The 24,090-nt window shown below is 35.3% G+C and overlaps 1 protein-coding gene across 1 annotated transcript; it reads left to right on the forward strand.

Annotated features, from left to right (window-relative positions):
- The first annotated feature begins 940 nt into the window (after positions 1-940).
- On the forward strand, positions 941-23,981 carry LOC137923821 (uncharacterized). Its single transcript, XM_068767094.1, has 8 exons — positions 941-1,087; positions 7,915-7,997; positions 9,259-9,410; positions 12,057-12,222; positions 15,356-15,480; positions 18,383-18,520; positions 20,821-20,995; positions 23,779-23,981. The coding sequence occupies exons 2-8, from the start codon at positions 7,926-7,928 to the stop codon at positions 23,944-23,946; spliced, it is 996 nt and encodes a 331-aa protein (XP_068623195.1). The 5' UTR covers positions 941-1,087; positions 7,915-7,925; the 3' UTR covers positions 23,947-23,981.
- Positions 23,982-24,090: the final 109 nt, after the last annotated feature.

The following is a 24,090-nucleotide window of genomic DNA, read 5'->3' on the forward strand; positions in this document are numbered from 1 at the left end:
CCCTTTGAGATAGTTTTAAACTTTTCATTTTTTTAAGTTTTCTTGTTTTTTTTAGACCTAATTTGGTAAAAAATGTAAAATTTTTGCAATTTAGGCTTACAATGTAATTTGGCAAAAGGCATGGTATTTTGGAAAATGAAATAAACCGCGAACCAAATATCATCATCATGTCGGATATCAAAGCCGATAGATAACCATTGCAAGACGGGTCTACCCCAATGATCAACGATGACCGGTCTTGCGCTGCTGCCACCTTGTGAGGGTCCTATCCATGCAGCGTCTACCGGCTCATGGCCGCCACACGAGAAACTTTAGGTCCAAAAAATGCTTGTGTAGGATATCTATTTTCAAACATCGATGTTCAAACATTTCCGATCCAAATAACATTTCTTTGCGTCCATAAAGTTTATACAAATTTTGGTAAGAAAACTAGACGATGGCAAACACAAATAGAGCAGATATTAATTTATTGACTTTGATATAAATATATTGTCAATGACCCAAAAATATTTTAATTCTACTTAATTTCAGTAGTAAATGCCTTACTACTGATGATGGAATTAGGTCTCACACCATAGATTTCCAATAAGACTGGTGGTAATCGGCGTGCACCCACCATCTTTCGATTACCCTAACTTAAGCTTTTATAGTTTTAAACAATAAGTCTGTATATAGTCAGTGGGGAAAATAAGTGTATTAATAAAAATTTGGAATTTCAATTAAATACATTATTACAATTAACAAAGTCTCAAAAATGTAAAATATGTAACATAAAAAAACGGTGGCGTGATAATGTAGTCTGGTTTGCGAAAAAAAAAATAACGGATAAGAAAATGGCGGAACACGCGGTGTACTCATGCAGAGGACAGTGGCGCGAACGGCCGGTGGCAAAAAATATCGCAAGCGCAGTTTCACTTTTGACACCGCATGTGTTGTTGTTGTTGTCATTATTGTTTATCATATTATTAATATTTAAATAATACCGGTATAATATTGAAGTTTTTAATTACATTTGTGTTGTATTAATAAAATTAAGGATAATTAAATAAAAGTTTTTATATCTTTGCAAGTGTTACAATTTAAACCGGTAAGTTTTATTTCACATGCATTAATTGTATGATATCTCTTCACTTGTTTTATCAAAAAATACATTTATCTTTTCGGTATTTTGTTTTCTTTATTATTTATAAAATATGCTGAAAGCAAATGTATTTTCTGCCAACTTGAAAAATCCAAACAAACCTTTTTTATACCATTTCATACAAGAAAATATTGCATCGATTTTTAGAATTAAAGTGAAATCACACACACTCACAAATACATTAACGAATAAATAACTATTAGTTGTATATGTGATAATACAATTTTTAACTAGAGTTCAAATTTTTGTTGTTTTTCATTATTTATTCGACTTTTTAGGAGTTAGTTACTAGTTGAACCGCCAACGATATACTTAATGAATTACATATCGTGATTTTAAATAAATAAACCAATAAATCTTTACTACAAGTATTTATAAAAAATATATATTTTTATGCATTTAAAAAAAGCCAAATCTTTTTTAATATTAATGTTATATAAAGACTTGGTTTTGCTTTCGGTATTATATTAAATCTCGTGCGCATCAGGTTTTAAACGTCCTTGAAATGTAAAACATCTCTTGCTCCCGTTACACGCAACTTTGTGTGCACATAATTTGCCAATTTAATATAACATTCAAATAAAAAATGATTATTAATTACCAAATGTTTCTTTTTTTGTTTTTTATTTCTATAAAGGCACGAGGTGTTACGGAGAGAAAATATATAAATAATTTCTTGTCAATGTGGTAGATAAGATAAATATCAGGAGTATAAACAAATTTTGTATATCTTTTCTTTATGGTGTTAGCAAATATTTTTATGGACAATGTGTACGCTTTTACAGTAGAATCTCACATGTTCTGGAAACTTCCATTGTTAGGTTTTAAAATAAAGAATTGTAAGCTAAGGGTTGCTACACTATAAATGAAAATAGCACACCTATATTGGGAATGATGTGTTCGTCTCCAAACTGTTTTGATGTTTATTAAATATACAGGATGGAATTTTTTAATGCCACCTAGTGGGAAAGTACTGTACATATTGGAGATAGACAATTTCACTCAAAGGAAACATTCCTTTATTTTTAAAAAGAAACAGAACTGCATTCACAGATTTTCGAAACGCGTAGAATAACACCCTACACTTTTACGACATCGATCGATAGGGTCAATGATAAGGATCACATTTCTCTTACAAACGTGGTGAATTAAACACAAGGAAAACCATGAAACACAATGAATAAATAAACTTTTTTTTAAATAACCGACAAAAAAAGGGTAAACTAACTAATTAGTTGTTTGATTTGAGCTCCATTATGTTGGATACAGATATTTATTCTTTTAAGGAATTCATTACCAGTAACTTTTAATATCGAGTTGTGATGAATATTTAAAATCGTATTGTGCACCTCAGTTTTTTACTCGTTTACAGTTGCGTAGGAATTTCATTAAATTTGATTTTTTACATACAAAAAAAAATCCAAAGGCGTGAGATCTGGTGACTTCGCAGGCCATCTGAAATCCATTTGCGCCAATCCAGGTATCGAAATGGTTATTAACATGGCCAGTGGTGATTCAGCTGTTATTTTTTCTTTAGCTGCTTCTCTGCTTGAAGCCTTTGTATAAGCTTTGAAGTACGTTAAAGCTCTTGCATCAAAATCGGAATAGTCCTGCCGATGACGTTGTGGTTGCCTTTTGTTTTTTTTTTAAATTATCGACCATTCATTTCAAAACAAATCTAGTTGGTACTTGTCGGTATCGATATCTCTCTCCATACAAACTCAGAGCTAAATTCACATCTTTGTGATTTAAAAAATAAGCTTCCATTAAAGTCAAACTGTTTCTTGACAAGCCATCGTTACGGTGAGCTGATAATAATGAAATTATAGAATCAAATTTAATGTGAATAACAAAAGATTATTGCAGGGCGTTTTATTGCACTATTATAAAAGATTCCATATTTAAATGTTCTGTCCAACCAGCATTACAAACACGTGCAAAATGTAATCTTCTTACCCATATAATTCTTATTATATATAATTATTACGATAATTAATAATTACTAACATAAGTAATCCGATGGACCATTGGGTAAAAGTGTTTTATTTTATCCTATTAAGTTTAGATTTCATGGTTTTCCTTGTGTTTAATTTACCACGTTTGTTGAAGAGATGTGATCCTTATCATTGGCCCTATCGATCGATGTCGTAAGAGTGCAGGGTGTTATTTTTTGGGATTTTAAGCGTTTCGAAAAATTATGAATGCAGTTCTGTTTCTTTTTAAAAATAAAGTAATGTTTCCTTTGAGTAAAATTGTCTATCTCCAATATGTATAGTACTTTCCCTCTAGGTGGCGTCCAAAATTCCACCCTGTATATAATGCAAAAGTAATGACGTAATGTCAACGTGACTTAATTGCAAATGGCGTCAAATGTCACGGTCATATTATGACATTACTTTTGCGCCACCTGCAAACATATATATGTAATTTTGTAAACTCGCTAGATTTCTTTTATCGGTTTTTCCCACGTTTAAGGAAATGCCTTATCCGAATAGGTGTTAAAATAAACTCGACGTCAAAATAATAACCCAAAATAATTATAATAAAGAATTTTTGATTTTTAATTACTTCCTTTTTATAACCAGCTATCTTGTTTGGGTTAGTATTACTGAATCTATAGATGCCTTTAAAATTATTGACCTACTGTCCGCCTCAGCAAGAGACTTTGATGTCGAAATATAGTGGCAATAATTCTCTGAAGCAGCAGTTACAGAAAGAGTATTGTCAACTAAACCAAGAACAACATTGTGCTGTACCAGCATAGGTAGAATAATATAACATATCCTTGTATCGTTAATGTAAAGTCGGCTTTATTCAGTATTTTGTACACCAAAAGCCGCGGAAGAACCGCAAAATATTTAACATGGCATAAATATAATAATTTTCATTATCTTCCAAGCTACGTATCGTTTCAGCCCATAGAAGCCCACTGGAAGGCACAAGACCCCTTAAAGATGTCTATGGGGGTATGTACCATAATCGTCACGCTTGGCAGGCGATTTGGGCGATCGCAATATGTGGTATTATGGTATGTAGAGAACGCTGCTGCCCATCCTCTGGAAACTTAATTGTGAGCAGTGGCAAAAAAAGTATGAATTATTTAAGATTGTATCTCCGGAATCGAATCTGCGACCAACGATCCCAAGTTACAGTCCTTACCAATGGACTATGTTGTTACATATAGTTATGTATATTTAGTGTCCAAAGCTTATACTACTAGATTTGAGGTATCCCAGCGGTAGAAATTTGAGACTTTCGGACGTACGCGAGTTCGATTCCTGGGATCCAATCTTATATAATTAATTTAATGGAATCAGGCGTTACCTTGCGGAAGTCCATCCTAAGCAAGAAAGTGTGAAACTCAAAAGAGTGATTTGTGAAAAGAGTGATTTGACTGTGGCAGTTGTGTAGTTCGCATTGTTTGCTGCATGCGCATTTGTCAGCGGGCTGGCGGGCGGTGCACTTTGTTGCACGACTACCACTGCATGTGCGGAAGTGGATAAATATTGGTCCTTTTCTTACTTATATAATTCACACCAGCGTTAATTATATAGAATTGCCAATGCTCACAAGTTTCGAGAGTATGATCGCAAACCTACCAAGTGTGGCAATTACGGTTTAAGCTGCTTATAAATATCTCGGTGACGAAACAGTGATAGTACAAGATTTTTCTTTTGTAACTAATGTTTGATCATCATCTTCACTAAACAAAAGCAACTCTCCAAGGATTTCAATAGGACTGGTTGAAAGCAGCTTGCGGCTTGCAATTTGGGCCTTACATGTTCATTTGCATCAGGCCCCGATTTGTGGTCTCCATTCCGGAACCCAGATGCCACCAGATATATCATCTGCGCGCTGAGACCTGCTTCAACTTCAACATGCTAATCCACACGGCTAAGTCATTTTCTTCTGTTCGTCTACGGATCTCCTCATTCTTGATATCATGGTAGCTCTTCAAAAATTGACTAACACCATTGGAGACCTAAAGGAGAAGCCTTACGGCTAAAATGATGATGATAGTGTGTAAGTATATTACTTACTTACCAAATAAATATTATTTTTACTAGATTTTTTTTTAAATGTCTCGCTATTGGTGACCTCTCATACAACCCCCATCATGTCTTCAAAGGGACAGTTTTGTTTAATCATTAATTCACATTTTTTTATTTTCTCATATGTCCATCTCACTCCCTTATACTTATTTTCCATAATAAAACCGTGGTAAAAATTTTTTATGTTGAATTGTTGCATGCTGTTATAGCCTAATGGCTGCATATTGATGAGACGTTACATTGTAACTAATTGAAAATATGTTGCATTAACACGAATTGCGTTACTACTTGTTTATAGGCTGACATTAAAATACGATTTAGGTCCATATAAGGTTAAAGTTTATGGCCCTACTTAACAATGCCATATAGAATAATAAGGATGAATAAAAGCTTATTTGTAATTAGAATTGGCAGCGTAATGATGTAAATGTTAGTAAATTGGCTTAATTATCTAATATATAAAATTCTCGTGTCACGGTGTTCGAACTTGAACTCCTCCGAAACGGCTTTTTTTTTACCAAATTTTACATGCGTATTCAGTAGGTCTGAGAATCGGCTACTATCTATTTTCCATACCCCTAAATGATAAGGGTGGTCCACCCCTAAATTTTATTTTTAATTTTTTAGACAATTTTTTTGGTTTTTATTTTATTATGATACAGCATACAAAAATACATACAAACCTAAATTTTCACCCCTCTACGATCAACCCTTATCTTACATTTGTTAATTAAAATCTTTAATTTTTTTTGCAAAACAACGTTTGCGGGAACAGCTAGTTGTAGTATAAAACACTGGATCATTTTTAATCTGGAATTTCATATAAATGTCGGAAGTGTGACTTCACACGATCGCTACTTCACAGATCTTCATTCATCCTTTCATGTATGTCGACCTTTCTTTTCCTGAGATTATTTACGTATATGCGAGTTAAGCAAATGAAAAGTAGCGAGGAATATGAAGTGAGTGATCGGAGAAGATATATTCACAGAAAAGCATGCATAGAAATTTATTACAATTTATAACTTCGACCATAAAACAACGGCAGCGATCATATTGCAAATGGCGTCGAAATTCAAATCTTTGTTCGAATTTTAATTCAATTCCGCATTAAAAAGTATTGTAGCCGTAGTGGCCAGTATGCACATGCCACAATGCTGCATATATGTAGTCACAGAAGTCCCTGGCCGCATCCTTTGCCACTCCTGACCAGGCCTGTCGATAGCCTTTACTATTTCCTGAAACTAGCCGTCGCCGGAATCGCAGCTATGCTTACATATGTAGCGAAGTACGGCATGCAATAAAAAGAGCAGTAGATATTATTTACAATTCTGTTTTAATTTTTTTTTTACAATGCAGAGTCTCTAGAAATCCGAAAAGTCTGCCACCCGGTGGGATATAAATTAAATCACTTAGAAGCATTTGTCAAGTCTAAGTAATTACTTCTTGCAAATCTTCTACAATTAGGTCACTACAAAATATGTGTCTATCATACAATAATCAATCTTTAAGATTTATTAAACATGTTTATATTAATACGACATGTAAAGCCTGTATATATGTTGTGCTGTCGACGTGTTTAAATAAAATATATAAAAAAAGAAGCGAGTATCTTATCAATGATCATTATTTCACATTGTAAAGCAGCGAGTCTTCCAAGGACTTTACAAAAGTCACTAAGGTTGAAAATTTTCCTCCCAAAAAAACAATGAACATGAGTCAGTTCAATTAAATCAACCTTTTGAAAAAAACAAAACACCTGAAATGAACACGTGACGAACTCAAGATAAAATAAATGTATTTTATGCATTTACTATTTTAAAACGAGCGGTGTTGTGTTATTTATTTGCTGTTATTTTTTTATCTGGCTTAATCTGATGCCCAAGGCATTTGCAGGTTCTGTGGAATCGAGGCGACAGGGCATAGGGGGCGCCTTGTTTAAAATATTTTTAAGGTATTGGGAAGGAATTTAAGGCTTGCGGAAGTCCATCCTAAGTATTAAAAAGACCCATATTTAGCCATTTCCGCACATGCAGTGGTAGTCGTGCAACAAAGTGCACCGCCCACCAGCCCGATGATAAATGCGCATGCGCAACTGCCACCGTCAAATCACTCAACACGTGTTTCACGCCTCCACGTGGCATCTTCAAGAGTTATGTTACACCGATTAGTGCCAAACACAGAGTCTCTCTGTGCGGAAGTGGCTAAATATTAGCCTTTTTCATACTTATTTTTAAGGTAGCGTAGCATGCGGGTATAGTATAAAATATATAATGTATAATATAAAATATGTATATAACATAATGTATATATATTCGAAAAATATCGTTGCTGGGAGAAGTAGCAGAAAAAAACACCGGCAACGTTTCTATTTATAACAGTGTTTCTGTGGGGCTTTCGCCCAACAGGGGGGCAATTTCGATTGTTAAGGAGAGCAATTTAAAAATGGATTTGACATAGGGTAGCGTAAGAATTAAAGAAAGGCTTAGGTGGGGCACGGCACAAAAAATGTTGAAAAACAATGATCTATAATGAACGAGGGTTGACGACCCCTGTGATATATGAACCAATGTCGATTTTGATAACGTTTGATTTTCGAACGGCTGTGTGTATGTATTTTAAATTTACATAGACTATCTATAAGTTTGTCAAATCGAGGACGCATTGGTGGATGGTACAGGCTACCACTGCTTTGATGAGTAACATTAATGAATGTTCCAGGTGTTCGAACAATGGGAGAGATGAGGCGAGTTATCACCGCAGCTGCCTACTGCGGAAGAACGAGTTTCACTCTTAGCAAACAGGTAAAGACGGAATATTGTGTATGTGTTTTAAAAATTTCTCTAATAATATCAACGCGAAACAACTTCGGTTTGGAAAAGAATTTTGTCGAGAAAATTATCACAATTATACCGTACGTATTCAGTATGATATATATGTGTAAAAGGATGTGGGCAACCCTACAAATGTCATTTAAATTTAGGAATCAGAAGAATGACATAAGAATGTCAGTGCGACAATGACATAATAAGCATCGGTCTAATTAACTGCGTTCTGTGAAATTTATTATTAATTGGAACACTCCACAATCTCCACATTGTTGACTCAGACGTGATTTGAACACGCAACCTTCTGATCAGGATCTCGATATGGATATATAGAAGATCTCCAATCATCTTCTGCCGAACTTGTATATGGAGAAACGCTCAGACTGCCAGGAGAACTATTCCAGTCGCAGACGAACACCACGACAGATCTAACAGACTTCACGGCACGCGTAAGAAAACTAATACAGCAGTTGCAGCCCGTGCCGACATCGAGACATTGTGGAAACAAAGTCTTCGTTTTCAAAGATCTGACAAAAACAAGTCATGTCTACGTAAGAGACGACACAGTACGAGGAACTCTTTGTCCAGCATACTCCGGTCCACATCCTGAATCGAGTATAGAAAAAGTTTTTAAGATAATTATGAATGGAAAGACCACCACTGTATCCATAGATCGCCTGCAACCGGCATAACCTTACAAGAAACTCCACCCAGGAAGACGAAAGAGAAAATAAAGAAATCAGGCAGACCAGATCAGGACGCAGAGTGAAATGCACAGATTTTTACCGACCATGAAACGATCTTTGGAGGAGAGTGATGTGGGCAACCACACAAATGTCATTTAAATTTAAAAATCAGAAGAATGACATAAGAATGTCAGTGCGACAATGACATAATAAGCATTGGTCGAATTGCGTTCTGCGAAATTTATTATTTTGCAGCACTTCACAATCTCCACAAGCTCATTTTCGCACAATTAATGACCCCAAAAATCAATGCATTCAGAAATAATAATGGTATAGTAAGAAAAAGCTTTTCCGAAATAGAATTACTACAAATTAAAATAATTATTGTTTATTATGGGACCCTACAGACTTTGTCCTGCAAAAATTTAGTGACTTATCTGTAATATGTTTCAGAGATAGCACATATTGAAAGTGTTTCAAATTCACTATTTTAAAGCATATATATCTAATTAATCAGCCCGTATTATATTCATGTGTTTCTATACATTTAGATGTCACCAACACTCAAGCGGACATTTTTAAATCCAACATCGATCGCAGTTTGGGAAGTTGCAAGAGGCGCTCATACGCAAAACATCACGGCAAACATCAAACACATCAGCAACGACAGACTTAACTTCACTGTCGACCCTGAAACTATGAAGTGAGTGATATATTATTTTTAATATAATTATATTTATTTTGTCAACATTTACTTTTACGCGTGCTTTTACGTTTCATATATTTTTTTATGGTTCCCGCTGTTGGGGACCTCTCCTTCCACCCCTGTTTTTGTGGTAACAGGGTTTTATATATCTACTAGCTGTTCCCGCAAACGTTTTGCAAAAAAAAATAGGGTTTTAATTAACAAAAAAAATAAGGGTTGATCGTAGAGGGGTGAAAATTTAAGGTTGTATGTATTTTTTTATGCTGTATCATAATAAAATAAAAACCAAAAAAATTGTCTAAAAAATAAAAAATAAATTTAGGGGTGAACAACCCTTATCACTTAGGGGTTGAAAAATAGATAGTAGCCGATTCTCAGACCTACTAAATACGCATATAAAATTTGGTAAAAATCGGTCAAGCCGTTTCAGAGGAGTTCAAGTTCGAACACCGTGACACGAGAATTTTATATATATCTATATGAATTTTTTTACAAGTTTTTTATTTCTATTTTCTTCTTCCATACTTCATGTTATCTTTCTCTCTGTTCTTTCACTCTACAGTTCTATCTATCTTTCCCTTTATTCCGATCCATTCATCCATTCTCAAACACTGCAGTTATCTGTTACTATTTATAGTTTATCACAGATTATTGTTTTTTGTTTTACTTCTTCTACAGGTATGTATCACAATTTTATATATTATCACGATTTTTTTATTATATCATAGTTTAGTTTTATTACATTTTTATTTTATTTCTTAAGTAATTTTTGATTTATTTGAATTCACAATATTTATATTGCCTATTATTGACATTTTATTTCGATTTATTGCGTTTATTGCCACAGCTCTGCAGAATGTGAGTAAGGACTCTTTGCCTACTTTTTTCTTCATAATGGAGGCGACTGTGGGCATCCTCTGTCCTTATTTCTACTCAGCATTCGGTTTCGAACGCTTCATATTCCTGGCCTCTACGACCACAATACTTTTATGAAAACATTCTTGGGCATTCGAATTCAAATTTGGAACGCCAGTTTGAATTCGGACGCTATCAATGACGTAGCGGCTGCTATTGCGTTAGCATCAAAACTGCAGTCTTCGTAAAGATGTTAATATACCATCTGGGCCAGTGTTTCCCAACCTTTTTTATGTCATGCCCCACCTTAGCTTTTTAAAAACTATTACACACAGCATTTCAAATTTATTTTGTATACATTCGTACTCAATTAAGAATTTGCTTTTAACTTTAAACTTGACATCAGGCATTGCATTTAAATGGACCGGAGCGAAAGGCTCACTCATATTGATTCCATTTTCAAATTTCTCCTCTAAAAAACTAAATTCTCCTATGTGGGGCGTGGGCCCCACGTTGTGAAACACTAAATCTAAACACTACTTCTGACATATTTTCCTCGCCTTTACTTGCTCAAAATGGTTATTCAGCTCCACTTGTCTTAGATTCAAATCACTCTGTGTGAATTATTTAACATCTAACAATCTAATGTTCTACCAAGTTATTCTCTATCGTATGAATAAGGAATAGATTCTTTAGACGTTTCTAGAACAGTTATTTAATCTATATTTGTATTTTTATAGCTTATGTCCAATTTTAATTGTATATATAATTAAGTTCACTGGAAGACGTTGAATTCGGGCAGTGTAAGGGTTAGTCATAGTTGCGTTCTGAGTATATAACCCTCGCCATGCCATTGGCCATTAATCTTAAAGGTGTGTCACTGCTCACAAGCAAATTTACAGAAGCGTTCTCAGCTTGCCATTGTACCACACTGCCATCGACAATCCGCCTATCATACTTGGCAATTATGGTATATCTTTGGAGAATGCCTGTTGCTGACAGTGGGCATCTATAGTCTGATATGATGATAATGATGAATATGTTATAATAGGTGATCGTTTTCCTAACATTTACTATTAACTAAACCATATAAACCAAGCAGTGGTAGCTCAGCGGTAGGGGACAGATGATGACTTGCGATCGCAGGTTTTCGCTTTTCATTCCTGGAATGCAGTTTTATATATAACTCACACTTTGTGCATTAATTATTTATGAATTCCACTGATAATAAACAAGTTTCCAGAGGATGGGCAGCAACTAACTCTTCGTGCCGTAATAGCACACTGCGATCGCCAATTCACCTCCCATACCTGTCGATTATGGTATATCTTTGGGAAAAGCCTGTACCTGACAGTGGGCGTCTATAGACTGATATGATGATGGTGGTGATGATGAATTTATTTCAATAGTTAATCGTTCTCCTAATAGTTACTATTAAGTAAACCATGTAAACCAAGCTAACAATAGCTCAGCGATAGAGAACTGAGATTTGCGATCATAGGTCCCAGGTTTAATTCCTGGGATACAGTTTTATATATAATTCACACTTTAGGATTGCAACAGTTCACAAACAAGTTTCAGAGGATAGTCAGCTGAATCCTCTATATGCTGTGATACCACAGTGCGATGGCAATACCGCCAGCCAAGCGTAGCGATTATTGTATATCCTGCCATAGACATTTTTGGGAGAGGCATATGTTTTACAGTGGGCGTCTATCAGATGACGAAGTTATGGTAAATACTATAATAATATACATCAAAAAATTAGTGTTTACTGTTGTTTTATAGATGTTCCAAGCGCCTGGATAAGCCGATGTGTATCATGCTAAGCTGGCTGCTGTCTAAACCCAAGCACGTGATGAAGTACGCCTCCCTGTACTTGGATCTTGGATATGACGTCATCACTGTGTCGTGCACGCCGGGGCAACTCATGCGACCTATGAACGGAGTGAAGGTTGGGAATTTTACGCACTCTAATTATTTTTTTTTATTAAGTTACGATATATACATTTATTTTTGGCGTACAGTTGAATTTGATACCTGTTCGGATGATATGCATCATACCTGAGAATAACAGGTGATTTATTCATATGAACGCACAGCAAGAAAAGAGACGTAAAAAAGAAAAGTAAAGTATGGAAAGAATGTGGAAGAAAATGTGTCGAATAAAAGAAAGATGTGTAGTAGATAATGTGAAGGATAAAAGATGAGAATGAAAATAAAAAAGTCAGTGGAATATTTATTCAGAACATATTACCCTGCGTATCTAAAACTGAGAATAGGACTCGAATTGAAACACCACTTGAACGATGTGTTTATTCACGGCACCGAGATAACATATATCCACAGACGTATACTGATTATAAGTAAAATTTCATAAAAACGCCAACACTTTACTATTTCCTCGGACCCCAGCAGGATTTTCGTTACGAACTCTACCGCCTACCATGGTACTTACCCATGGTAAGGTGCCGACTATCGTTTCGTTGACGCTCCAAGAGTTCAGCCAAATAACTCCCGGCCCTCCTCAAGGCTTTAAGTACTGCAGGCAGGTGTATATAGTGAGGCAATAAAGTTATACAGGTTTTATTGTGAGTTACTCGCTTTTTGCAAATTTCACAGCAGCTGGTAGGCGGTGAGATGAAATAAAGTACGAATACAATAGACGCTAGTCTTTCAGGAGGCTTTATTGTTTCTTTGCCTCACCTCCCTATGCAGAACCTTCTAGAAATTATCTACCAGAGAGTATAAGGAGTGGTGCCGAGGTAGCCCAGGACATCCTCAGCGATAGGATGCGATAAAAAAAACGGTAGTCTACTATATTGGGAGTCGATGTAAAGCAGTGTTCGCGGAGTTACAGTCTAGTGTTCCCGTTTATACGAAATTGCGTGAATTGTCAATATTCGTCTGTTGCTGTTTAAGTTCGGCACCGTGAAATGTGACGAAACGAGCCCCGCTCTGACATATATAATATATTGTGGTGGAGTTTAACAGGTTAGGTAGGCAATGTTAGAGACAACACCTAACCAGCTGGAGCACAAAAATTAAAACGCTTGGATGAAAGATAGTTTATTTTAAAAGTCATCCACCGACAATTTCAGACACCAACGCCGTAATAAATTATTTGTCATGCGAATGAAATAATTTTTACATAAAACTTTCACCAGTCATTTGTACATATTAAACATTGATTCAAAATTAATACAAGATAATCTTTAATTCAATATTCCATCAAGCAATAAATATTTAATATAAATTCACAAACATCAACACATATGTCACTTGACGCCGTTCGACATTATTATATTTCATAATATTTTTCGGTGTGAGACGCGGTTTTTACAACCGCCTACACATCATACGCCGCGCGTTGATATTGCGCATGCGTAGACCGATAGTTTGACAGATAAGCGAAAGCATTTTGACAACTGATTATTTCGCTACAACATATATAGCAGTATTGATATATATACTCCACAATAGTTACACACAACAACACAATATCCGTTTAAGGGTGGGCGGCCTTCCGCCTTTTAATTGCTAACAGCGTGGGCGAACCGAGAGAGTATCCGGATCTCTCTTTGATTTTCCCAATGGCCTACGCCCCGTCACCGCAAACACAACAACGACACTAGTTACCTCTACTAGGGTAGAGCAGTTTGCTACCTTCGAACTTCATCCTGCTACTGAAATACGACTAATCATTTTTGATAAATTCATAGACCCTACAGTTCCGTAAAGACAGTATTGACGAAACTGCAAAAGCCGCCCGGCTAAACAGCATCAACTTCAACCGAAACTGAGCATAAGTATTTTACAAATATGATGTCACAATCACAATCATTCTGATTTTCACATGAAAAATAGAAGATTTATAAGAGTACCTATGTAGTGATTTGCCAGGTTCTTCTGTATAAAATCATCTTTCAATACCTAGTAGATATATATTAAGTTGTGGCCAATAATACTATATATAAATATATGTTTAAATATATCAGCGTATATAATTTTCGAATATATTGATTTTTTCAGTCTGTACAGATATATGTACATTATTCGGTTTATTATAAACAACTACAGTATAGCTTGAAGGATTATAAATATACAAAATAGTTGCAAATTATAATTTGTCTCTATTTTCATTTTTGCTGTGGTAATTAGTTTTTATTTATATGTTGTTTTTACTACTTGATGGAATGACATCGACAGAACAATGGATTAATTTTTTTTAGCAGCGAATTATTCTATTTCGTTTCCGGGTGATTGACACTAACTATTTTTGTTAAAAGAGATTTTTTTGGTAATAGAAAAACATTTTTTGGAAATAATTCTACAATGAAATGAGACAGGAATTTTCGTAGCTTACTGTAACTTAGTTATTATTATTTCATGTTACATACTCGTATTTATTCAATATCACCTTACATGTGTTACGCCCAATGCGATTATGTTTAAAATTTCGTTTAACAACTTCCCTAAGTTGCGTGGTGTGTACAAGAAGGGTCTGTTCTCGCGCCGGCGCGAAATGCGCACCTAACAACATTTATGGGCCAGTCCGGCGCCGGCATTGCGCGAAGTACCATATTAACATGTCAGCATTGCGCTTGTACGTTCTAATTTCTTTGGCGAACTATTAGTTTTAAATTATCTTTAGTTATTATTATTATTGAGGCTGCAATATATGTACGAGAGTGTCCGTCACGTGCCAAAAAACGTGACATCCGGCACTGATAGAGAGAATTTCTTTCGCAGTGCCGATCTCGCGGCGGTGCGTGAATTTTTTTCTTAATTTTTATTTTAAGTACCTTATATAAGCAAATGGTATTTAATTAGTAACATTTGATTTATTTTTAAACAAATAATCAACGAAAAATAAAGTAGGCTTTTGACTGACTTCCATGTTCAAGACACTGGCAAGTGAAGTTAGAATAAAAATTATATAGATAGACAAATATGTATTTATTTATTAATATAGTTAACTTATTACTACTTTTAACTTCTATAAGTTTATAGTTAATACGGCCAGTGTACAATTATAAAGGTTATGTTCAGCACTTTTATATAAAATTATATAATTAATTACACAGGTGGTGGCCCGCGACCTAATCCGGTTCATGTCTCAGAACGGCGACAAGTTTGTGGTCCACGGTTTCTCGGTGGGCGGTTACGTATGGTCCGAAGGCCTGGTCTACGCCGTAGATAATAAGGAGCTGTGAGTAATTTTTATTAACTTTTTATCCAGGGGCGGCTTTACCTATAGTGCAAGGTGTGCAATGCACACAGCTAAGGACATCGTCTTGGACCATCATGGTACAACAATGATATGACAGAAGCGGCCAGCCAGCGCGGTAGCGGTGGTTATCAAACACGAGCGCCCAATGGGCGGCTTCTTTTTCGAACATTTTGTATCAACTCGAAATAAATCTTACTCCACGTATTTAAAGTTTAGAAACCACGGCAAAGTTAATAGTTATAGCCGCGGGAGGGGGGATCAGGCCTAGGGAGCGCCAGGGTTTCATTGCACACGGGCGCCACACGAGCTAAAGCCGCCCCTGATTTTATCGTTTATGGTAAATAGGACTGTTTTATCATATTTTCTCTAATAACCTACTAGATGGCGCTAGTCAACAAGCCTCAGACGTAGTACTGATTTACCGACGTTTTGCTTTTTAAAACCATTATGCATGAGTGTTATAAGTGCTGTACAAGTCAAGCATTTATATATCCCAAAACATGTGTTTCTGTCTTTCTAGACCTTGAACAGCCTACCATCGTCTGCGGTTATCGTATATATATTTGTTTCCCCCGTAAAATTCCGTATCGAACAGGTATGCGGTTTACTTACTCTCTACGCCTGAAATATGTAAAGGCCTGAGACGGAGCTCCAGAGGGAATTCGGGAGCTTTAATATTCTAAATGAAGTCTAGGCTAGATGCCAACTCTGCTCAGCACTCTAAAGCCTGCGGAATTTGTAAATACCAATAAGGCATAATGTACGTAGTACGTACCAGAAAGATACACGAATTTCGTAAAATACCATCCATTTTCTTGATGATATACCAGAATATGTAACATCCTTGCCCCACACATGGCGTAGTGAACTAGAGGTCCCTAAAGACGAGGCCTATATAAAAAAAAAAACCTCTGTCAGAGAATTGTATATCGCGGTAATAAGTGCTAATTTAAATAGAATTAACCGTAACAAAGAGAATAACTATAAATGTTCTCTGTTAATTCACATTTTAACTAACTTTTAACTTGGAATAAATATAAAGTCTGTCACAGAGGAAATTGAAAAGTATACGACCCTGAATTTATTGATACTAAAATTTAAATTATTAATAGTAAAAAGAATTATATATTGCTATAGATAAATAAGTATATATTACAATATATTACAGATCGTGACCATCTGTAAAATAGATAATTAGATACATGAAGGTTATTTATTTTAATGTTAGTTCGAATTATACAGGGTGATTGGTGAGAGGTGTAGAAGTTTAAAAACGGTGAAATAACTTTGTTCAAAGTTTTTACACCAACTTTTAAACATTCTGTTTAAACGCCCCTTTATGTAAGATTTATCAAAAAGAGTTCAAACTCGTGTAGAGTCCATTTTAAAATTGCTCCACTTGTGGGCGTGGGCCTCACAGTGGGCAGTTCTTGAATGTTACATTAATTTTTTTTTCTATTGAAATGCGACTAGCAAATAACTTTAATATGAAGGTCGTCTGTATTTTCAAAAAGATTACCTTATTGTTTTATCCCTGTGAACTTTTTGAAACCATTGGTTTTTAAATAGGGTGTTCCGTATATTAATTGACAGCAAATTAGCTATACATTCACCCCTTTAAAACATTTACACCAATTATTAAACACTCTGTATATTATATGGTAATAAATCTATCCAATAAGCTTATTAAAATTCATTACGACTAGTACGTATTGAATTTTAATAAGCTATCGAAGATGTATAAAAAATGAGAACGACTGATAATGATTTAATATAATGTATAAAACTCAATATTAAACAGGAAATATACGAAAAATATGTTTTTTTTCTTTTTTAGATAAAAACTCGACTCTGAATTAAAATTAGTTTATTGAAAAAAAAAATAGGAAAGGTTTTCGCAGAACTGTTTCAAATATATTTCGACAGTACTTTTTTAAGTTTGTGACGGCATAATTTTTCCATTATCGCATCGATTATTATCCTTTAGTGCAGGGGTGAGCAACCTTTTTTGGTCGGAGGGCCGCAGTTTAAAAAACAGTGGGCCATGAAAAAAAATAAAGTATATATTCAAGGTTCAAATCATGTTCTAAACGTAATTTATGTTCGTAATCAACCGATTTACAACTAATTAGACACTTTTATTATCTTTAAAGCCTAGATTGTAGCATTTTTTTTTAAATACAAAAATAAATTAAAATTTACTTGCCTCGAGGGCCGCATGCGGCCCGCGGGCCGCGGGTTGCTCATCCCTGCTTTAAGTGCTTTAAGACGAAAGTCTACGACCAATGTGAGTTACCAGTGGTCGCACTCACTCTGACCTTCATTTACACGTTCTTCATTCATCGTTTCAGACCATAGACGATATCTGTGGTGGGGATATATCATAATCGCCACGCTTGGTGATCACATTGTCATGTCATGGTACGCAGAGGTCGCTGCTGCCCATCCTCTGGAAATCGTCTGTGAGCTGTGGCAATCCTTTATAATTAATGCAAATAATCTGAATTATATAAGAATGCTTCCAGGAATCGAACCTCTGATCTACGATTGCAAGTCTCAGTCCTCTACCGCTAAGCTACCATGGTCACAGTCACTCAATGGGCTATGGAAAAAGCTTTATTCAGGAAAGTAACTGAAATAGCCTAACGGATTTGCAAGTTGAAGTGGCATTTAGCGTGAAAAACAGATGACCGCTTAGGCTTTAAGGTTCTGGTGACCATAGACTGGTAAGCCCAGGGTAGGACGCCCAATCATAAGATAGACACATGATTTTTAATAACATTTTACCCTTAAATAAATTTATTTTCTTTGTGTGCATGTATACATGCACGTATTATATATCTAGTTATATACCTAAAAGTTACATTATCTCGGTGTGCAGGTACAAACCGGTGCTGGATCGCGTCGAAGCCCAAGTGTGGGACTCCGTGGCAGACATCACAGCGGTCACCGTGGGAGTGCCACATGCAATTGCCCCGAATAATAAACTACTGCGAAACAGCATGCGCTCTTTCTTGGAGTACGTACATTGTTTCTTTATCCGACATATTTTTCACACAAGTATAAGACGCTATTGACGTGGAAAAATATTTGTTATGAATGAACCACTCTTAACAGTCTTGTAACCAAGTGAAAAGAAAAGATGTTAGTAGTAGGCTTCAACAATTGCATAGAAAGTTAAAGATGTTCAGGAATATAGAACTAAGTTGTAGAGAGGTTATATAAGAAACACCTAAACTCGTAATGGTAAATAAATTTTATAGAAAATCAAAAATAAATACGTTTAATAAATTCCCGTATGTTTCTTCTTGGTCTTTTACCTTCATTGATGAAGGTCGCGTCCTTCCTGAAAACCCTTGGTCGAGGATACCATGAGTCTCTATGATCTGCGGAGGCAACTCGTACGCACTTGCACAGTGTCTGCCCAATGGATTAGTGACCAGCTTATCGAGACTTCATGGTTATCTCCGAGCTATGTGATCGAAATAGCCTAGATCGTGACGACAACCTTCGCCAATCATTCCCTATCGTTTGCTGGCAGGGTAGTGAGTGATACTGTCAAAAGGAATATAACAGTATAGATAAGTAGGTACAAAATAAACTGCACAAATAACTAGTCAATTAATAAGAGGATAAATAAACTAAAAACTGAATAAGAACAAAGTACTATTGTATTAAAAAAGTCAAACCCAAAAATAAGAAAACTGTGATATAAAAAAAGGATAAGTAATAAAGTATAAAAGAAATGTACCTAGCCACCTAAAGAGTAATAAGATGATGGAAGGAAGGCGATGAAAGCAAGAAGGAATAAAAGAACAAAATGGAAGATATTGTGAAGGAAAAAAGGTAAGAACAAAAGAAATTGAGGAGAATGAAAGTGAATGAAGAATAATGATAAAAATTTGAAAAACTTATTTGTAAACAAAGACCCTGATCCCAACAAATTAGCGGTACGAGAGGCCTCCAATAGCCCCCTATTAAATAAAAAAAATAGCCCAGATTCCAATAGTAGCTGATGGTGGCGAGCCTGGTCTTTATATGGAGTTGATCTAGAAGAGATCTGTTGATTCTTCTGACAGTCCACGGTGTACGTAACATCTTTCACCAGGACCACATTTTAAAACCGTCGATTTTTAAATTCAGATGCATATAAGAAGTTTAAAAGTACACTCATTTTTGTGGTGTTGGAGACACTTCTATTCTGCCATATTCTGGCCAACTCACTCATCACATTTTTCGCTATTTGAGTTAGTCTTCGAATGTCATCGCACCCTCCCTAATCGCTGATCAATGAGCTCAGATATACAATCTACTTTGCATACGCTATTTCTGGGAGCGCGCCAGTCTGTGAATGCTGGTTTCCTCTTCCTCTATCCATACACATTACTTTGTTCTTCGCCTAATTGATTGGTATTTCAACCATCTCACACCCACGTTTCACCATCAGGAATAATTCACCAAGTTCGTTATCTCTTGCCGTCAACAGTGTGATGTCATCGGTGCATTCGATGTTACTGGTCCACTTTCTTTCTATTATTATATCTGCATACCAGTCATCTATGGCTCTCTCATTAAGGTATAACAGAATAAAATTGATTTGAAGACTTGAAACTAGGATATTTGCAGAACTAATCAGGGACAAGGAAACAAGTGAGGAATCTGTAAAAATAATGAAAATCAAAAAACCAAAGATTGATTTAAAGAGATATTGTGATAATATTCAGAAGTAAATATATTCAGTAACGAAAACATGAGGGAATAAATAATGGAAACAGTACTGAATATGAGATGTTAAAGTATAAGTATAGAAGTTAAGAACAGAGAAGAAGTTTACAAAATTGATGACTAAGAAGGAGAAATCAAATAATAGTGGGTCTCCATGTCAGTGGAAATAGATTTAAAATAAAAAAAATACTAAGATAAAATTTTTTTTAAATGGTCCCCGCTGTTGGGGACCTCTCGTTCCCCTATCTCGTGTGGGACAGGGACTTTTTAATTCTAGTAATTTATTCATATTTTTTATTATTATCATTTTTCTCTTTCATATATCATCTTATCTGTCGTACTGTTTCTTTCATTCTACAATTTTCTTAGTCTTTCTCTATCATTCCATTAGCCATACATCCATCCTCAATCACTACATTCTAGGTTTCCTTACTATTTTATTTTGCAACATTATTTATTGTTCAAATATTTAACACGTATTTTGTAATTATCATCTTATATTATACTATTTATTACACTATTTTTGCTACTACTATATTCCTTTAATTTCTATATTTTAGTGTTCGTTTACTAAGATAACATTGGCATTCACAGGTTTTATCTGCGGGTGTTCAGTTCGGTGACAGCACAGTACAAACGAGCTTCCGACACCTACTACTCCACGCCATGTCGCGCACCAGCTCTCTTCCTGTTGTCCAGTAGCGACCCCGTGGGTGCCGAGACCAATATACAGAACGCACACGACACTTGGGTCCAGATGGGTATCAAGGTACGTAGACAAAATACATCTAATATATAAAATTCTCGTGTCACGGTATTCGAACTTGAACTCCTCCTAAACGGCTTGACCGACTTTTACTAAAATTTATATGCGTATTCAGTAGATCTCAGAATCGGCTACTATCTATTTTTCATACCCCTAAGTGATAAGGGTGGTCCACCTCTAAATTATTTTTTTTATTTTTTAGACAATTTTTTTGGTTTTTATTTTATTATGATGTATCATACAAAATACATACAACCTTAAATTTTCACCCCTCTACGATCAACCCTTATTTTTTTTGTTAATTAAAACCCAATTTTTTTTTGCAAAACAACGTTTGCGGGAACAGCTAGTTACATCTAAAATAATTCATCTCTGAATGAGGTGTATCATGTACAGGGGTGGATCATGGACAGGTTTAGGGGCGCCGGGGTTTCATTGCACACGGGCGCTACACGAGCTAGAGCCGCCCCAGATCATACATTAATTGATCCTATATGGTGTACATGAGCCTTTATAGTTTCTACATTTATAACATGGTATGGTCTCACAAATATAAATGATTCGTATAGAGTTTTCTTGAAATCACAAATAGAACTTGGAAAAGGTTTGGCATTCTTAGAAAATATTTACCATCAAACCAGGAATCAGATTCATCTTTCGGAATCTTCAAAAGTATAACGCGATTTATATAAAAGCTTTGAAAATTCCGATGACAAATGTGACCACACTGAAATATGTTACATTAATTTATTTTTTTCTAATGGAACGTGACCGGCCAATATTTTGCTAAAAATCATTTTTTTTGGAACGACATTGATACTAAGTAAGAAAAGGACCAATATTTAGCCACTTCCGCACATGCAGTGGCAGTCGTGCAAAAAAGTGCACCGCCCGCCAGCTCGCTGATAAATGCGTATGCGGCAAAAAATGCGAATTACACCGATAAATCACTCAACACGTGTTTCACCCCTCCACGGGGAGTTATTACACCGATTAGTGCCAAACACAGAGTGACATTGATACCCACATTCTATAGCAGTGTTTTCTAACGAGGATCCCACACCCCACAGGGGCCAATTCAAAAGTGGTCTCGATACGAGTTTAACCCTTTTGCTTTAATATAAAAATATATATGTTACATAAGCAGGCGTAAAAGAACTTTAAAAAGGCTGTTGTCATTGTTTAAAATATAGTTTACATTTAACGAAATAAAGCGACATTACTTTTCAGTAGCATTAAACCCGATAAGACAAAAAAATTTTTAACTTCCCTCCATGCTTCATTAGCAAACACATCACTTAACTGATATCCTGTTATCTTGGAACGTTAAATATATAGCAGCTGTGCTATCTGCTTTTTAATTTTCACCTCTACATATACAAGGGCATCAATCGTAAACAATTTAATTCTTAGCAATACAAAAGTGTTCTTTGAAGTTATAGCTATGCATCATTATTTAATTATGTAGGACCGTAGGATGATCGTTAAATTAAAACTATATATTTAGTTTACTATAACACACAGAAATTCATAAATAATGCAAGATAATAAAGCAATATATGTGTGGCAACTCCGCTTCCCAAACGCGCTTTTTATTCGGCACGAGAGAGCATTCGCACATATAAATAGAAGTCTTTTTTAAAATTAAATCACTCTCAATCGTAACGTCTTTCTATAAACACGCAACGCTAAATCGGCGACCAAAGCAGTTGGCCAACGGTAAATATGCTTTTTAAAAAAGCACTCCTATCATCATTGTAGACGCCTACTGCAAAGCTAAAGTTTACCACAAAGATAGCTGATTAAAGAAGAGAAGTAATTGTAGGATCCTTCCTAGGATCGGTAGGTCTTGAAGTAAAAGTTATTAACAACATGAAATCCGAAGTACACCAACACCTCGCTTTGCGTCGTTTTGTTTTGCGTTTTTTTTTTCGAAGTTGCGTAGCTGCATAATTAGTACTAATTTTCACTGTGCGTCGTTAGATTTTCGAGGTTATGGGTTTTCGTTGTTTTGGGTTTGAGTGTTAAATTTTTTTTTGAAAATATCTTTTTTTTCTAAAGGATGATGGCAACACTTTTGTTTCTAATTGCGCCATGCCATCAAAACTCGGGGATTCCCTTTCTAACTAATGTGTTGTGATTTTCTAAAAAGATAATAATAATTTTATTTAAATTTTTACGTGTTGTTTCTAGTTACAAAAAAGGAAAATATTTTTCCAATTTATTTATTGGTAGAGTTATATTATTTTTGTTTTTTAAATGTTTACTTTGTTCAATTATGTTTTTAAAGTTAGTATTTTCGTAACCCTGGAACCTATCTTCGATCTTTACAAAGTTTGCTATAGAAAATCTTAGTTCACTTTGCGGCGTTTCAATTTGCGTCGTGCTTTTTTTGGAACGTAACTACGCAAAGTGAGATATTGGTGTATATTCATTAAAACTTCGCGCCCTATATCGACATAAGAGAACAAATTTATTTCTGTGGAATTCCCCTTTTCGATATGCCGCTAACGATGACGTAATACTGCTGCCATAAGACCGATGTGAATAAGTAATTATATTTCTGTGGAATTCCACGTTATACTTTATTTTTAAAACCAATTTTTGAATAGGGTATACCATACTTTAATTGGCAGCAAATGAGTTATATATATTCATTCTTTAATGCTTTTATATATATAATCAACCATCTTGTATATTATGTACCTTTTATTTAGAATACGTCGATATGTTTAACCAGGGAAGTCGATTGTAAAATAAGTTAATAATAAATTTAAATTTTCTAGTGCACATGGAAATGCTGGAAGAGTTCACCGCACGTTCTGCACTACATGCACCACCCCGAGGAGTACACTGAACTACTCGTCAGGCACTTGCGCGACAACACGACCGCACTGCGAGACCGAACGCACGAGATCGAGCGGGAACAGGCACGCTCGCGGGCAAATGCGTGACCTCTGTAATTATTTATCTTGTACATACATTGATTGTTTACATTTAAAAATATTTAATTTCATATTTGTTACAAATAAGACATAGTGATGGGTTATAGCTATATAGGTGAATGTATAGCTTAATTGCCGTCAATTAATATATGG

The sequence above is a fragment of the Battus philenor genome, unplaced genomic scaffold (genome assembly GCF_028537555.1).
Source record: "Battus philenor isolate CCGP_79_NKW_IND1 unplaced genomic scaffold, ilBatPhil1.0.hap1 SCAF_22, whole genome shotgun sequence".
Classification (NCBI taxonomy): domain Eukaryota; kingdom Metazoa; phylum Arthropoda; class Insecta; order Lepidoptera; family Papilionidae; genus Battus; species Battus philenor.

What these genes read in the sequence shown, in the direction of transcription:
- LOC137923821 (XM_068767094.1), top strand. Translation starts at nt 7,926, where the DNA reads ATGGGAGAGATGAGGCGAGTTATCACCGCAGCTGCCTACTGCGGAAGA. An exon ending in GACCTATGAACGGAGTGAAG is followed by an intron (nt 12,223 to 15,355) that starts GTTGGGAATTTT and finishes TTAATTACACAG; the next exon opens with GTGGTGGCCCGCGACCTAAT. An exon ending in AGCATGCGCTCTTTCTTGGA is followed by an intron (nt 18,521 to 20,820) that starts GTACGTACATTG and finishes TGGCATTCACAG; the next exon opens with GTTTTATCTGCGGGTGTTCA.